The sequence below is a fragment of the Ovis canadensis genome, chromosome 20 (genome assembly GCF_042477335.2).
Source record: "Ovis canadensis isolate MfBH-ARS-UI-01 breed Bighorn chromosome 20, ARS-UI_OviCan_v2, whole genome shotgun sequence".
Classification (NCBI taxonomy): domain Eukaryota; kingdom Metazoa; phylum Chordata; class Mammalia; order Artiodactyla; family Bovidae; genus Ovis; species Ovis canadensis.
The window spans coordinates 43,207,895-43,224,677 of NC_091264.1; the positions used below are offsets into that span (position 1 = coordinate 43,207,895).

Below are 16,783 nucleotides of genomic sequence, written 5' to 3' on the forward strand. Positions count from 1 at the left end.
CATTCGGCAGCATCACAAGCAGATATATTGGGTGGAGTTGGAAAGGGGTAGGAGGAGTTATGTAGGAGACACCTGTATTGAGAAGATGTGGTGCTAACCAAGAGGCAGGATGCAGTCATGGTCAACTGGAGGAACCCAAGCCAACACACCAAAAACCAGCTCTGCCCATCCGCTTCTCTGAAAATGGAATAAACCAAGGGAGAATTAGAGGATCAAGTGTAGAGTTGTTGGGGATTCTAGCAAGGAAGGGAGACAGTCTTGAAAAGTGAGACATTTCCTGGCAGTGAAACTACTGAACCACTGACGCTCATGTGGTCTAGAGCCCATGCTCTACAATAAGAGAGTAACCCCTGTTCACCAGCAACTAGAGAAAGCTGGCACGCAGCAACGAAGACTCAGTGCAACCAAAAGGTAAATTAATTTAGTTAAATTTAAAAGACAAATTATGATGAACTTTTGTTTGAAATCTGTGAAACAACACACATTTGTTATCTTATAGTTCTGTAGTTCAGAAGCCTAAAATGGGTCCTACAGGGTGTCAGAGTGCTGGACTCCATCTGGAATCCATCTTCTTGTCTTCTCCAGCTTCTAGCGGCCACCTTCTTCCTTTGCTCATGGCTCCCCATCCTCAGCCTTCAAAGCAAGCAGCGTCAGGCTGAGTACTCTCATGACTCTTTAATCCAAAGAGGAAGATTGTCCTCGTCTGCATCTGTCCTCCACCTTTTTTGGCCACACCACAATGCATACCAATTCTTAGTTCCCTGACCAGGTATCCAACCCGCACTCCCAGCAGTGCAAGTGGTGTCTTAATCACTGGACTGCCCGGGAAGGCCTTGTCCTCCACTTTTAAGGACCTTGGATAATCTAGAATAATCTTATTACTTAAAACTCAACTGATTAGCAACCTTAATTCCATCTGCAAGCTTAATTCCCCTCTGCCATGTAAGGTAACATGTTCACAGGTTCCATGCCACAGGTAACATGTTCACAGGAATTAGAACATGGGCATCTCTGGCGGGATCGTTATTCTCCCTATCATAACATGGAAGTCCATTTCACAACATAGATTTTGGTCATATCTGTAGCCATTTGCTTGGGTAGCTGTGCATTTTATGAGCAGGGAGCTGGGAGATTTGTTTCAAGATGAGTGTATGTGTGTTCATTTGTGTACTTTGTTTATCAGAGTGTCATGTTTGAGTGTCTCCCTGATAAGTAAAGGGGGAGAAGGATGCCTGGAGGGGTTGCCTAATAACCTGCTTCTGCTCCATTAAGACTTACTGTTGTTGTATTGTTGCTCTTGTTGACAATAAAACTAATGACAGAGTGTCTTTGCATGTTTTCTTCCAGTATGTCTATCTGTCCCTAAATAATCCGGGTGTCCATCCCAGTGATACAAGTGTGTATGAGACCATTTGTGGCATATGTGCGGTTTTGCATTGTATGAGGGTATCTGCCTATTAGGGCTGTGCATTTGGGGGCATTTAGACATTGCTGGGTGCACACACATGTTTGTGCAACAGTGTGTGCTTGCAGTTGTAGACATCTGAATGTTTACTTATTCACAACCCCCCAGGAGTACCCAGACAGAAAGGCCTAGCATGAGAGAGGCAGAGGAACTAAGATGAGGAGAGAAGAGGAGGACGGAGGAGGAGAGAGACAGAGATGGAGGTAACGGAACAGGGCATGAGGAAAAATCCAAAAAAGAGAAAAAATCAGAAAGTAGAACAGAAGACTTTCCTGGTGGTCCAGTGATTAAGAATTCATCTGTCAATGCAGGGAACATAGGTTTGATCCCTGGTCTGGGAAGATTCCACATGCCATGGGACAACTAAGCCTCCTGTGCCACAACTACTGAGACTGTGCTCTAGAGCCCAGAGGCCACAACTATGGAAGCCCGTGCGCCTAGAGCCTGGGCCCCACAGCAAAAGAAGACACTGCAATGAGAAGTCTGGTCACTGAAGCTAGAGATGGACTGTGTGCAGTAATGACGACCCAGCACAGTCAAAGATAAATAAATAAATAAATACATTAAAAAATATATATAGACGGGAGTTCTATGCAAAAAGTTGACTCATTGGAAAAGACTCTGATGCTGGGAGGGATTGGGGGCAGGAGGGAAAGGGGACAACAGAGGATGAGATGGCTGGATGGCATCACCGACTCGATGGACATGAGTTTGAGTGAACTCCGGGAGTTGGTGATGGACAGGGAGGCCTGGTGTGCTGCAATTCATGGGGTTGCAAAGAGTTGGACACGACTGAGCGACTGAACTGAACTGACTCTAGGGATATGAAATTAAAAAGGGGCAGGGTGGAGTCACAGCAAGGCCATAAATCAGAAGATCTGGGTATGGCTTCACTTCGGGTCATCACCTGTGTGACCTTGACAATGCCAGCTGTCTGGGCCTCGGTTGACCAAAAGAGTGAAAATAGATAACCTTTGGGTACACACCAAAGAAGGAGAGGAGAGAAAAGTGGAAATAGAAACATACACAGGGAAAAGAGACAGAAACAAGTAGCAAGAGAGATATAGGAAGAAACAAGAGAGGCCTGGGAGCCAGCCCGAGGCAGAGCGGAGAGAACCTGACCCGGACTCCTTGAGGCAGGAGTGTGGGCGCCTGCTTCCCACCTCTTACCCCAAAGCTTCGGTATCCTTAAGGCCTTAATAGGTAAGGCAGGCAGATGGAGAGAGGCGCCTAGAATGACAGCCACTCGCCAGCGCTCAGAGGCCTGCCAAAGCCACACAAACCAGATCTGTCTTCAGTGCCCCCAGCCCCCCAGATGTAGGTGTGCCAGCCACCTGGAATGACTCATACCCTGGCGATGTGGGCATACATACCAAAAGCGAGCCTGGGCACCCTGCCCACCTGCACACTGCAGGCCAAGGGGAAGGCGAGATCCTGGCTCTTGAGGGAGGTGGGGTGGGGTGGGCTACGCACCCCACACCTTGTTACTTTGCTACCTTGCCCCCAGAGCGCCTCCTAGCGACCACCTGCTCGGCTCGAGACCTGGGTGTCCTTTCCACCCTCCTCCCCCGAACCTTACCGGGAAGCGGGAGAACCAGATGGGGTGTTACGCAAGGCCTGATGTTTACCTCCCGCAGGGGCCTCCTCCCTCCCTATAAAGCCTGATGTGGTGGGGAGACTGGTGGAGACAGACTGGTTGAAGACGGAGGCGATCCCAGGAAAGCGTCGGAAAGTTAATGCGGGAGGCGGAGAGCGGGGCAGAGACGCAGCCAGCAGCCGAGGCGCACCGCCATCTGCGCACCCGAAGGCGGTCGCGGTGGTCGCGGAGGGGACGGCGCCCGGGCGCTGGCTCCCCATGGAGGCGTCCGAGCTTCTGGGACCGGGGCTGGTGGAGCGTCTGGAGCAGCTGGCGACGTGCCCGCTGTGCGGGGGCCCCTTCGAGGACCCGGTGCTCCTGGCGTGTGAGCACAGCTTCTGCCGCGCGTGCCTGGCCCGCCGCTGGGGGACCCCGCCGGCGACCGGCCCCGAGACGCCCCCCACCGCCTGTCCGTGCTGCGGCCTGCCGTGCCCCCGCCGCAGCCTGAGGTCTAACGTGCGGCTGGCGGTGGAGGTGCGCATCAGCCGCGGGCTGCGGGAGAAGCTGGCCGAGCCCGGGGCCCGCGCGGGGAAACGCCGAGGCGGGCGCATCCCTACCATGGGCTGCCTGGACCCGCAGGGAGAGGTGAGGTGGGGTGCGCTTCGCGAGTCCGCAGCTGTCCGCGGAAGGGGCGATCGGCTGGGGAGAACAGCAACTCCCGACCCGGGGCCCTTCTGGAAGTTTAGGCAAAAGAAGGAGTTGGGAAGAGACCAGCTGAGGACGAGGGGGCGGCGGCTGTCAACTGAGAGTTGCCGGGACGCACGGCGGAAAGGAGTTGACGCTGTGCCCAGAGCCAAGGCGGCTGGACGGATGCCCGGCTCTTGTTAGAGGGGCTGGAGGGAAGGGGTTAGGGAGGCAGAGAAGGGGCTGGGGCACTAGTCAGAACGCGGGGAGACCCCCGAGGCCCTGCGAAGAGCGCGCGAACTGGGAAGCTGGGAAAGACGCCACTGGGCGCCCGTGAGGAGGAGGCCGGGTGGGGAGGAAAGGGGAGGAAGCAGACGGGGGCGGGAGCGAGCTGGGGGCCTGGGAGGTTGGTGAGGGAGATCGGAACTCTCCCAGGGGAGGAGCAGGAGGGAGGGCGGAGAAAAAGCGGGAGTGGAGGAAAGGAGGGGGGCTGTCAAAAGGAGAGAAGAAGAGAGGCAGGTCCAAACTTTCCTGCAGCGTCCTGGGGTAGGTCCCCGCGCTCCGGTCTAGACCTTGCTGTGTTGTTTGTTATTGTTGTTCTCAGCTCCTCCCAGGGCCCCAGGCAGAGGCGGACACGGGTGAAGGCAAGGTCCGGGAGAACAACCTGGGGACCCCTGGCTCCTCTCCACTTCCCACCCTGATCACCCACCCTCCCACTCTCCCGCGTCCCTCCTGGGCCTCTGACTCCTTGGCGGTCAACCATCCCCGTTCCCTTGCTCGACCCCCAGGCGCCCCGGATTCCCTACTGGCTTCTCGCCAGCCGCCGAGCCGGTCTAGAGTCTTGTTTCCACCCTTTGAAGTCTACACATACCTAATTAGTCTATGTATAATTGGCATAACTAGACAAGTTGTCTTTCCCCTCTTCCCTTCACCATCCCTCTGGTCTGCCCCAGTCTTCCCCACTGGACAGAGAAATCGAAAGAGGGAATCCTAGAATTTGGAGAGGGAGCATCCCACGCCCTCTCCTGGCTCCCAGGGTGCCCTGCAGGTCGGCGGGGCCTTCTGGGACACATCCAAGTCCAGCTGTCTCCAGCTGTCTCCATGGTTAGGATAGAGAGACACAGAACAAAAGGCCCAATAAATGCCACTGGGCTTTTATGGCAAGAGGGGAAGCGGTTTTATTATAAGACTTCAGGAAACGAACTCTTAGCCTAAGGACTCTAGGTATGTGTTTGGTCTCTGTGATGGATAAAGCTGGATGTTTATCTGGGATACACCCTCAGGAAGGTGGATGAGGATAGGGGCTATTGACACAGAGAAGGTAGGTGGGGAGGAAGCAGGGAAAGGTGAGGACTCTGGGGGCAGAAAAAGGCCGGGATGATCCTAGGGAAGGGGAACTGAGTGGCTCTGGGGCGAGGGAGGCGGATGGTGGGGGGTGGAGTTAGGGGGATGAGAAAGTGGTGATGGACAGGAAGGAAAGGTCATGCAAGAAGAAGGGGAGAGTGAGAGGAATAAGGAGCACATGGGGCTAAAGATGGGAGATCACTCTGAGATGTGGAGAGGGCCCTCGCCAGAACAGACCCAGCCACCTGAGGGTGGGGAGCTCCCCTCAGGATGAAGCCCAGAGCTCACACCTGTTTTTTTCTGTTCACTCCAGGATATGAAGATGACATGGAGAAGGTGAGTTCCATTTTTACTGTTTCTTCCTTTCCACTACCAGCGGCCACATCCATCACCTTGTCACGGGAACCACATCTTTGTCCCCATTCCCAGACAGGTTTCCTGGGTTGGCCTCACCCTTTTCTGCCCCAGAGATGTGAGTGGGGGAGGGGTGCAGGCATCAGAGGGCAGAGGGTGTCTACCAATTTCTTGACCCTTCTCCCTCATCCCTCCAGGTTTGATGCCCCATCACCCAAGGCATCTAACTCAAAGGATGAGCTCCCTGAAGATTACCCAGTGGTCAAAAACATGCTTCACAGACTGACGGGTAAGGAGGGCAGAAGAGAGGGAACTAAATGAGAGATTTTTCAGTTTGTTCCCTTTTCTCAAATATGATCCAGTCCTTTTTGATGTCTCTCTTAATTTCCTAGGGCTGCTGTAACCAAGCACCTCACACTAAGTGGCTTAACAAAAATTTAGTGTCTCATGATTCTAGAAATAGAAGTCAGGTGTCAACAGCATTGGTTCTTTCTGATCACTGGAAGGGAGAATCTGTTCCAGGACTTCTCTCTTAGCTTCCGGTAGCCTCGGGTGTTCCTTGGCCTGTGGATGGCATTCTCCCTGTGTCTTTCCTCTGGACACACTTCCCTCTAGACACACTTCTTGGGTCCAAACTTTCCCTTTTTATAAGCACATGGGTTATATTGGATTAGAGTCCACCCTAATGACCTCATTTTAACTTGATTACCTTTATAAAGATTCTCTTTCCAAATACAGTCAAATTCTGAGGTCTTGGGAGGACTTCATATCTTTGAGGGGAGGGGAGAACACGATTTAACCCATAACAAGGTCAAGCCTTAACCCTCATGTTCCAGCCAGTCTCCCCTTTCCTGTTCATACACTCACACAACAGACCCCTGGAGGTCAGGTGCTTCTGAAGAATCTCTGCTGCCACCGCTTCTCATCACTCCCTTCCAGAAGTGTCCCAGAACTCACATGTCTCCTTGCCCCTGGGGCTCTGGGCCTTCTCTGCAGCTTCTGGGGAGTTCCTTCCATCACTCCCACGGCTGTCCTCTGCCCCTCTTTAAACTGCCTAGAGAAGGTGCTCCACCCTGTTGGACACCCACCATCCCACCAAACCAGATGGCTTCTAGTACCCCTAGTCCAGAAATCTGTCTTCAAAGCACCTCATACACACAAGGTCAAGGACTAATTCTTTCTGGTCCCTTGGCTATCACCGCCTTCTCTCTCCTCCGCCCCACCCTCCCTATAGAACTAGGCCTGTCTACTCCCACCTATTTCCGTGGGTGGTGGGCTGGTTTCTCAGGATACTTCGGATTCCTCCCTCTGCCCACTCCCTCACTTGGGGTGCTGGTTTCTGGTATCAGTCCTCCTCTTTAGCTCCACCTTTCCCATCCTGTGGACCCAGCTCCCACGCCCTGCCCCAGATGCTTCAGATTGACGTATCGGTCTTCTGGCTCCCAAGAAGTCAGTCCAGGTTCACTCTCCCCAAGTCCACAACCCAGGCAACCCCTCCTTGAACCTCTGCGCTATGCCCCTGCCCTGGGCCGGCAGGGTCCTTCTCCAGGCCCAACTCTCCAGAAGGAAGTGGCCCATCAGCGCCACTCGCCCAGGCCTACTAGCGGGGACTCGCCCAGGCCTACTCTTCATTCGCGCGGTTGTGAGCCTCTTGCGTCCGACCCCGCCTCCGCCTGGGTAAGCCCTCTCACACGGTCATCCTCGTGCCTTCCTCTCTCCAGCCGACCTGACCTTGGATCCTGGCACCGCACACCGCCGCCTGCTCGTCTCTGAGGACCGCCGTAGCGTCCGACTGGCCCCACCAGGGACACCGGCGCCCCCCGACGGCCCGGCGCGCTTCGATCAGCTTCCAGCGGTGCTGGGGGCGCAAGGCTTCGGGGCTGGCCGCCACTGCTGGGAGGTGGAGACCGCCGACACCGCCTCCCTCGGAGACTCTTCCGGAGACGATGAGGACGACGGGGAGAGCCTCTACGCCCTGGGCGCGGCCGGGGAGTCGGTGCGCCGCAAGGGCCGAGTAGGGCTGTGCCCCGCGGGCGCCGTGTGGGCCGTGGAGGGCCGCGGCGGCCGGCTGTGGGCCCTCACCGCCCCGGAGCCCACCCCTCTGGGCGGCGCCAGGCCCCCGCCGCGGCGCATCCGCGTGGACTTGGACTGGGAGCGGGGCCGCGTGGCCTTCTACGACGGCCGCTCCCTCGACTTGCTTTTCGCCTTCCAGGCGCCCGGTCCCCTCGGGGAGCGCGTCTTCCCGCTGCTGTGCACCCGGGACGCCCGCGCCCAGCTTCGCATCGTGCCCGCGGAAGGCTGAGAAGCTAGCCCACAATCCCCGTTCTGGCCTGGCCCAAATGAGCACGGACATCCGTACTCATTCCAGGGATCCTCCCCACGCCCACTGGGCAAATGTATTGAGAAGCACCCCGGACCTCCCTCCATATTCTCCAAATAGGACCTCAACTGGCCTTGTTTCCACATCCATGCCCAAAGCGGAGTTCTTGAACCTCCTTCCCTCCATCTCGGGATGCTCCTCCCCCTCGGTTATCTCAGTACTTCCCCCAGGGATCCCTCCCCTTCTATATTTCCCAGGCTTGGTTGGGGAACAGGTCCTGCCCCATCAGTACTGGTAAATGGCTCATTTTTAATACACAGAGGGCCAGCTGGTCAAATATTTACCTCCCACCCCTGCCCCTCCTCCTGGCAAAGAAGAGCACGGTGCCCTCTCCACAGCTCTGAGGTTTGGGCTTCCCTGCCTCCTCCACTCTAAGGTTTCTCTTCAAGACAAAGGAGACCTTCCTCCCCTAAAACAAGAGGCTTAACTCAGCCGGGGGCCTTAGGGCTCTCTTTTTTTTGGAGATACGGGGGCAGGACAGTTCTATTTCACCCTGACGACCTTCCATGCTTACAGCCATTTCCTGTTAAGAATCTTAACCAACAACCCGCTCCCCCACCAGCCCCACAGCCAGCTCCATATGAGCATGGTACATACTCATAACACGGAACCAATGGTGCTACCTCTCCTTTTCTCAACCTGGGAATGGCCCAGACACCCCAAATTTGCCCTTGTGTATATAGCCTCACTTTTTTCCCCATATGTATAAATGGGTCCATATTTAACACATTTTGTGATGTTGGGTTATTTATTTTGTGCATTTGTGGCAATAAATGAGATCTCAGTGGTGGTATGGATTTGACTGATCTCTGCAACCGTGCACAGCAAAAGGCCTGGAAAACGATATCCAGATCCCAATAAGGGGTGGGGAGGGCTGGGAGGGCTGGACGTCTGGGCTGGGAGAGACATCAAGGCCTTGGAAGGAAGGGGTGAGATTGCATCTCTTGGCTCCCTCCCTTTTCCATCCTCTCCCAGGGACCCAGGCCCCCGGGGCCGGGTTGGATCTGTCTCCTAAGTTGGAAGACCAAAGGCTGAGGAGATAGTGGGCTCTAAGTGACTAGTCTTGGAGCCAGTTTTGTCAGAAACCCTAGTCACATGAGAACAGTGAGGAGAGGACATGCCCATTTCTTTTTTCCATTTCTCATTAAAGGTGAAAATGACAAAGACCTCCCTCTCTCCTAACTCCTCTTAAGGGCTTGGGGGAAGTGGGCAGGAGAGGAGAGAAAGGGCTAGGAGCCCTGAGGTCTTACAAAAGACCTCACATCCCACAGGCAACGACTAACAGTTAGGATGACATAAATACATTAGTGGAAGAGCTCTAAAGCCAGGATTAACAAGCATAGCTGGAGCAAGATTGCCTGGAATCTGACTAGGACCCTGGCAGTGAAAGCTGGGGCTGCTGGAAACCCAATTTAGCTGTTTGGAACTCAAGTAGAGAGTGCAAGGGGCCAAGATAACTGGATCCCAGGACAGGCAGTTTGGCAGTGAGAACAAAGGAAAAAGATTGGGATCAAGATGCCTGGATCCCTGGAGAGAGGAGGCTGGGTATTGTAAGGAGAAATGAGGGCTGGGGGAACCCAGAAGCCTGGGTTCTGGAATAGCAGCAAGTCAGAATTCCAGGATCTCTGTCCACCTTCCTCTCCCTCTTCCCTCTGTCAGGCAGAGGAGAGGAGAGGAGGGGGCTGGAGAAGGGATCAAATCGTGGGTTTAGTCCCCGAGTAGCCACATGAGTACATTCAGGGCCAGACAGACACAGGAATGGTGGGGGAGCGAGGAATTTAGTGCTGCATTGGCCCTGGAGGGGGCTGGGAGGGGTCAGGAGGCTGGGGAGGGGTGGTGGGGCTTGGTCCCGGGGTTGCATGACGCCGTCCTTTGCGGTGGCCCCGCACACAGTGTGTATGACCACAGCCCTCCTCTTCCTCGTCATCACTCTCCGTGGAGCTCTCGCCAAAGGCCCGAGGTTTCTCATAAATACAGCAGCCTGGATTTGGATGGAGGAGCCCAGTGAAAAAGGAAGAAGAGTTCAGATGTAGCGTCAGTTCCATTCCCACTGGATCTCAGTCAAAACTCCTATTTCCTACTATCTTCTTCTACCTTCCAGATCCAGCTTTCCCAGGCCTACGCTCTGGGACTCTGTCACCCACCCACCTTGCCTTTCCAGGCAGGAATCCAAAGCTCCTCTTCTCCCACCTCAGATACCTCTTGACTTTAGGCCTTGGCACATCGAAATTCAAGCCCCTCCCTACCTCTTTCCCTCTAACTTTAACCTCCTCTCCTTGATACCAGAGAACCACCAAGGCAGCCACAGGACTGTGAGCATCTGGGGGCTTCGGGAAGGCCAGTGAATGCCAGAAGACAAAAGATATGCTGAGGGGAGCCAGGATTCCAGTGTTACTGTGGAGCAACAATTACTCACATTTTGATGAGCGGCGGCCCATGTGTTCATTGTCCACAGTGTCACTCGTCCATTCCACCTTTTTCTCTGGCTTCCGTTTCCGAAGTTTGATGGTTAGGCTCCGGTTCTCCTGGAAGGTTAAGAAGGATAGGCATACCTAGCTAGTCCCCTCCTACTAACTCTTCCCGTTTCCTCCCTGAGGCCTTTCTTCCCTTCCCCAGTTCAATCAGGATCACAAACACAGCAACAGAGGAGCTGAGGCTGGGAGAAGATAAAACAGAACAGGTTTTTGACCTCAAGGAGTCCCTTGAGGAATTCTGTTCTTAGTAACCACTAGTATACAGAGAAGATACAATTCCTAACCTAGGGAAAGTCCCAGCAAATCTTCAAAGGAAAATATAATCCTTGCTGTTCCTCCATCTTCTTCCCCAAATTATCCTTGGTGGTGTTAATACATGGAAATTATTTTCTCAATCACCAATCCCTAAACTTTGATCTCCCTTTCTTTTCCCAGAACGCCTGTTCTTTTTCCCATTAAAGAAATGACTATTCTCACATCTTTCATCCTCAAGCCCAGCCCTCCCAACCTGTTATCCACCTATTCTCCAGCATCCTGGCATCTCTAGTAACTATTACTCTAAACTCCCTTAATCAAAGGGTTATTAAGCCCGACAGGAACATCTCCCTTTGAAAGCAATGTTTTTGCAAAAATGTTGTTTTTCTCTACATGTCTAATTTTTCAAAATACTCCCATAATCTCCCTTTTCTTGTTCCCTCATTCCCTCTGCTTCCGTTTGCAATAATCCCTTCAAGAAATATTTATTGATAAGCATGCTTAGTGTCAAGTTTCTCTACAGCGAGTTTCCAACCATGCTTTCTCACACAACCCTTCATTTCCCCCAGCACATCCCTTGCTCATTAATCGCGAAGTTCCCGGTCTTTCAGTACTTACAGACACCACCATCCCAAGCAGTATCACCTACATCTTAACTCTATTGCATGTCACTTGACCAGCCTTCTGCACCAACTCTGACACACCAAAAAATCCCTAACACTCTGCGATTCCCCCACACCCACTTCCTCCCATATCCCTAGGCCCAGCCCATCCAGCAACTCTCCAAAGCTTTATCCCTTCCCTCCCGGTATCTCTCAGACCCCTGAACAGCACCGCCCCCAGCCTTTCTCACGGGCTCGGTTGTCACGGTAACCGTTGTCTCAGTGACGGTCTCACTCAGCCCGGCCCCTGCCTCCGCCATGGCTAAGGCTGAGAAGAGAGAGAAGCGGAGGAAAGGGGATGAGGCACCCTTCTGTCTTTTCTGTGTCTCTGAGGTCTAAGAGAATCGGTATCGATTCAGATTAGCAGCCAGGATCCTCCACCTTCTTTTTTCCCCCTCCTCCTGGGCCTCCGCTGCCCCACCCCTGGGGATAACCTGTCCAACCCTACTTCCGGCTCCCTACTTCCGGGTGTGACGCGTTCTGTGGTCCCCCTTTTCCCTTCCTGGCACTAAATGCGTCAAAGCGCCGGGTCGCCGGATTAGTTCCGCCGTAATGGGACAGTGCGCAGGCGCCGCAAGGAGGCGACACAACTTTGGCGGAAGAGGCGTCACTTTGGTACGGGAGCAGCAGGCGGGGCGAGCAATGACTGCATGGTCTTGCAACGCAGAGACTGAGCAGGAATCCGCGGTGGAGGTTAGAACTGGGCCTGTTCCTGAAGGCTGGGTACTGCACCCGGTTCAGACGTCCCGTAGCTGAGTCCATTCCATTGCGTGTGTGTGTGGGAGGGCGGAAAAAAATAAGGGGCAATAGTAATGATCCTACCACAGCCTAACTTCGTTTCCTTATTGTTTTGTCTGGGAATTAGGCAGTCGGGACCTGGGAGCAGCTGGAAACACACTTGATTAAGACTTTTAATCCTCCCTCTTGCCCATAGGGGTTGGAGCAGGGCGCTTAATACACCTTCAATATGGATTCTTTCCTGTCACTGGCGCATGAAACACTCAGAGTCTGCGTTTTAGCTCCAAGTCTACAACAACTAATGGGGAAGGCTGGAAAAAATACTAACAAAAATATAAGACATTAGAATATTAACATAGATGTAAGACTCATTTTACATCTATGAAATTAAAAGACGCTTACTCCTTGGAAGAAAAGTTATGACCAACATAGATAGTATGTTCAAAAGCAGAGACATTACTTTGCCTACTAAGGTCCGTCTAGTCAAGGCTATGGTTTTTCCTGTGGTCATGTATGGATGTGAGAGTTGGACTGTGAAGAAGGCTGAGCGCTGAAGAACTGATGCTTTTGAACTGTGATGTTGGAGAAGACTCTTGAGAGTCCCTTGGACTGCAAGGAGATCCAACCAGTCCATTCTGAAGGAGATCAGCCCTGGGATTTCTTTGGAAGGACTGATGCTAAAGCTGAAACTCCAGTACTTTGGCCACCTCATGGGAAGAGATGACTCATTGGAAAAGACTCTGATGCTGGGAGGGATTGGGGGCAGGAGGAGAAGGGGAAGACAGAGGATGAGATGGCTGGATGGCATCACTGACTCGATGGACGTGAGTCTGAGTGAGCTCCGGGAGATGGTGATGGACAGGGAGGCCTGGCATGCTGTGACTCATGGGGTTGCAACGAGTCGGACACGATTGAGCAACTGAACTCAACTGAAGACTCACCTGTGAAACTGAGTTTAGTCACATACTGCCTACACTTGCTCTGGGGTGGAGATGAGAAAGATTAAACACAGAAATGGTCATCAGTTCAGTTCAGTCACTCAGTTGAGTCCAACTCTTTGCAGTCCCATGAATTGCAGCACACCAGGCTTCTCTGTCCATCACCAACTCCCGGAGCTTACTCAGACTCATGTCCATCGAGGTGGTGATACCATCCAACCATCTCATACTCTGTCATCCCCTTCTCTTGCCTTCAATCTTTCCCAGCATCAGGGTCTTTTTAAATGAGTCAGTTCTTCTCATGAGGTGGCCAAAGCATTGGAGTTTCTGCTTCAGCATCAGTCCTTCCAATGAACATTCAGGACTGATTTCATTTAGGATGGACTGGTTGGATCTCCTTGCTGTCCAAGGGACTCTCAAGAGTCTTCTCCAACACCACAGTTCAAAAGCATCAATTCTTTGGCACTCAGCTTTCTTCACAGTCCAACTCTCACATCCATACATGACTAATGGAAAAGCCATAGCTTTGACTAAATGGACCTTTGTTGACAAAGTAATGTCTCTGCTTTTTAATAAGCTGTCGAGTTTGGTCATAACTTTTCTTCCAAGGAGCAAGCGTCTTTTAATTTCATGGGGCAGTCACTATCTGCAGTGATTTTGGAGCCCCCCAAAATAGTCTGTCACTGTTTACCTATCTATTTGCCATGAAGTGATGGGACCAGATGCCATGATCTTAGTTTTCTGAATGTTGAGTTTTAAGCCAACTTTTTCACTCTCCTCTTTCATTTTCATCGAGAAGCTCTTTAGTTCCTCTTCACTTTCTGCCATAAGGGTGGTGTCATCTGCATATCTGAGATTATTTATATTTCTGCTAGCAATCTTGATTCCAGCCTGTGCTTCATCCAGCCCAGTATTTCTCATGATGTACTCTGCATATAAGTTTTAAGCAGGGTGACAATATACAGCCTTGATATACTCCTTTCTCAATTTTGAACCATGTGTTGTTCCATGTCCAGTTCTAACTGTTGCTTCTTAACTTGCATACAGATTTCTCAGGAGGCAGGTCAGGTGGTCTGGTATTCCCATCTCTTTAAGAATTTTCCAGTTTGTTGTGATCCACACAGTCAAAGGCTTTGGCGTAGCCAATAAAGCAGATGTTTTTTTTCTGGAGCTCTATTGCTTTTTTGATGATCCAGTGGATGTTGGCTCCTTGATCTCTGGTTTCTCTGCCTTTTCTAAATCCAGCTTGAACATCTGGAAGATCATAAATTACAATATAAGCCAGTTTGTAAGATAAAAATAAGTATATGTTTCTCAAGGAGCAAAAGAGTGGTAAAGAACAGGCAAGCAGACGAATGAGTTTTTTAGGTAAAGAAAGCAGCGTATAAAGTACTTGTATGTACTGAAGAAAATGCATTCCTATATTTGCAGAGTACATTGTGAGAAACGCTGGGCTGGAAGAAGCACAAGCTGGAATCAAGTTTGCCAGGAGAAATATCAATAACCTCAGATATGCAGATGACACCACCCTTATGGCAGAAAGTGAAGAGGAACTAAAAAGCCTCTTGATGAAAGTGAAAGTGGAGAGTGAAAAAGTTGGCTTAAAGCTCAACATTCAGAAAACTAAGATCATGGCATCTGGTCCCATCATTTCATGGAAAATAGATGGGGAAACAGTGGAAACAGTGTCAGACTATTTTTTTGGGCTCCAAAATCACTGCAGATGGTGATTGCAGCCATGAAATTAAAAGATGCTTATTCCTTGAAAGGAAAGTTATGACCAAAAGATAGCATATGCAAAAACAGAGACATTACTTTGCCAACAAAGGTCCGTCTAGTCAAGGCTATGGTTTTTCCAGTAGTCATGTATGGATATGAGAGTTGGACTGTGAAGAAAGCTGAGTGCCAAAGAATTGATGCTTTTCAACTGTGGTGTTGGAGAAGACTCTTGAGAGTCCCACGGACTGCAAGGAGATCCACCCAGTCCATTCTAAAGATCAGTCCTGGGTGTTCATTGGAAGGACTGATGCTAAAGCTGAAACTCCAATACTGTGGCCACCTCATGCGAAGAGTTGACTCATTGGAAAAGACCAATGCTGGGAGGGATTGGGGGCAGGAGAAGGGGAAGACAGAGGATGAGATGGCTGGATGGCATCACTGCCTTGATGGACATGACTTTTAGTAAACTCCAGGTGTTGGTGATGGACAGCAAGGTCTGGCGTGCTGCGATTCATGGGGTTGCAAAGAGTCGGACACGACTGAGCTACTGAACTGAACTGAAGGAGAGTTCCAGATGATGACTGACAGGTAGGTGTGGTTATGAGGCCCTGTAAAGTTTGCAAGAAACTTGGAGATTATCCAGTCAGTGAAAGGCTTAAAATAGGACAGAGACATGAACAGATTTTACCAGATTTCAGGAGTGGGGCACTAAAGTCAATTACCAGAAATGTTCAAACACACAGTGGAGGAAGCTAACTTGCCCATCTGTCTAAGTTGCCATGGACAGTATATCAGTTCAGTTCAGTTCCATTTAGTCGCTCAGTTGTGTCCAACTCTTTGTGACCCATTAGACTGCAGCAAGCCAGGCTTCCATGTCCATCAACTCCTGGAGCTTGCTCAAACTCATGAGAGCTCCCAAAATATAAAGGGCCACACAACTGTAAGATAATCATGACTGTCATCATCTAGGCACTACTTAAACCAAAGAATGCAGGAATACTAATTCCCAGGCTGAAATTTGAATATGCTGATTGTGCCTGGACTAAGTATTTGTTTGCCTTTAAAGTTTTCGGCTCAAACTGAAAATAGTAAGCTATGACTCAGCATGTAGAATAAAGTCCATTAAAATAAAAAATCATTGTGGATTGGGATTCCTGTTGATTTTTTTTCTACTTTTCTATATATGAATCTGTTACAGTGTTAAAAATATGTGTATTTATGTATATATATATATCAGTTCAGTTCAGTTCAGTCGCTCAGTCATGTCCAACTCTTTGCGACCCCATGAATCACAGCACACCAGGCCTCCCTGTCCATCACCAACTCCCAGAGTTCACTCAGACTCACGTCCATCGAGTCAGTGATGCCATCCAGCCATCTCATCCTCTGTCTTCCCCTTCTCCTCCTGCCCCCAATCCCTCCCAGCATCAGAGTCTTTTCCAATGAGTCAACTCTTCGCATGAGGTGGCCAAAGTACTGGAGTTTCAGCTTTAGCATAAGTCCTTCCAAAGAAATCCCAGGGCTGATCTCCTTCAGAATGGACTGGTTGGATCTCCTTGCAGTCCAAGGGACTCTCAAGAGTCTTCTCCAACACCACAGTTCAAAAGCATCAATTCTTTGGTACTCAGCTTTCTTCAGTCTGGCTCTCACATCCATACGTGACTACTGGAAAAGGCATAGCCTTGACTAGACAGACCGTTGTTGGCAAAGTAATGTCTCTGCTTTTGGATATGCTGTCTAGGTTGGTCATAACTTTCCTTCCAAGGAGTAAGTGTCTATATATATATATATAACATTATCTCAAGAGCAATTAAAAAATTTCCAGAGTGTCCACCTGTCTTTGAGTGTAGATTTTATTGTCCAAACTTACATATCAAATGAATCTGATTCCGAGTTTTCTTTTGAAGCTCACTATCCAAACTCCCACCTTTTGCTTCCCTAAACTCAGGAACCAAATAAGATTTAGATAATGCAGGAATGCTTATAATTGCCTTTTTATGTTATTAGCCTCATTCCTGGCTCCATTTTTTTATCCTTGGTTTTTATTCCCCCCCGGCTTTTTCCTTCTGCTGTACCAATTTACATTCCCTTTTTGTCACTGATACATTTGTTGAGAGAACAAATATATCTCTCTAAGCTAATATAAATTTATTTTGGAACAAGATAGATTATAAATAACATACATATGTCTGGC

General features: G+C 50.7%; 2 protein-coding genes and 1 long non-coding RNA gene across 4 annotated transcripts; 2 read left to right on the forward strand and 1 right to left on the reverse strand.

Annotated features, from left to right (window-relative positions):
• The first annotated feature begins 2,830 nt into the window (after window positions 1-2,830).
• Window positions 2,831-8,596, forward strand: RNF39 (ring finger protein 39). The gene is made up of 4 exons (XM_069563729.1): window positions 2,831-3,686; window positions 5,383-5,405; window positions 5,621-5,712; window positions 7,145-8,596. The coding sequence occupies exons 1-4, from the start codon at window positions 3,321-3,323 to the stop codon at window positions 7,723-7,725; spliced, it is 1,062 nt and encodes a 353-aa protein (XP_069419830.1). The 5' UTR covers window positions 2,831-3,320; the 3' UTR covers window positions 7,726-8,596.
• Window positions 8,533-11,756, reverse strand: PPP1R11 (protein phosphatase 1 regulatory inhibitor subunit 11). 2 transcript variants are annotated; one of them, XM_069563769.1, is made up of 3 exons: window positions 11,386-11,756; window positions 10,220-10,328; window positions 8,533-9,784 (listed from the first exon to the last, which is right to left on the reverse strand). In XM_069563769.1, the coding sequence occupies exons 1-3, from the start codon at window positions 11,452-11,454 to the stop codon at window positions 9,582-9,584; spliced, it is 381 nt and encodes a 126-aa protein (XP_069419870.1). In that variant the 5' UTR covers window positions 11,455-11,756; the 3' UTR covers window positions 8,533-9,581. The 2 variants fall into 2 exon arrangements, with proteins under 2 accessions (XP_069419870.1, XP_069419872.1); XM_069563771.1 differs by having other exon boundaries at window positions 11,151-11,740.
• On the forward strand, window positions 11,749-15,740 carry LOC138425660 (uncharacterized). The gene is made up of 2 exons (XR_011251295.1): window positions 11,749-11,887; window positions 14,302-15,740. It is a non-coding gene; the product is annotated as an uncharacterized lncRNA (long non-coding RNA).
• Window positions 15,741-16,783: the final 1,043 nt, after the last annotated feature.

Coding starts and splice junctions, on each gene's coding strand:
- RNF39 (XM_069563729.1), top strand. CDS start 3,321: ATGGAGGCGTCCGAGCTTCTGGGACCGGGGCTGGTGGAGCGTCTGGAG. Junction 3,687..5,382: donor GCCTGGACCCGCAGGGAGAG/GTGAGGTGGGGT, acceptor TGTTCACTCCAG/GATATGAAGATGACATGGAG. Junction 5,713..7,144: donor CATGCTTCACAGACTGACGG/GTAAGGAGGGCA, acceptor TCCTCTCTCCAG/CCGACCTGACCTTGGATCCT.
- PPP1R11 (XM_069563769.1), bottom strand. CDS start 11,454: ATGGCGGAGGCAGGGGCCGGGCTGAGTGAGACCGTCACTGAGACAACG. Junction 10,329..11,385: donor TTACCGTGACAACCGAGCCC/GTGAGAAAGGCT, acceptor TTAACCTTCCAG/GAGAACCGGAGCCTAACCAT. Junction 9,785..10,219: donor GGGCCGCCGCTCATCAAAAT/GTGAGTAATTGT, acceptor ATCCAAATCCAG/GCTGCTGTATTTATGAGAAA.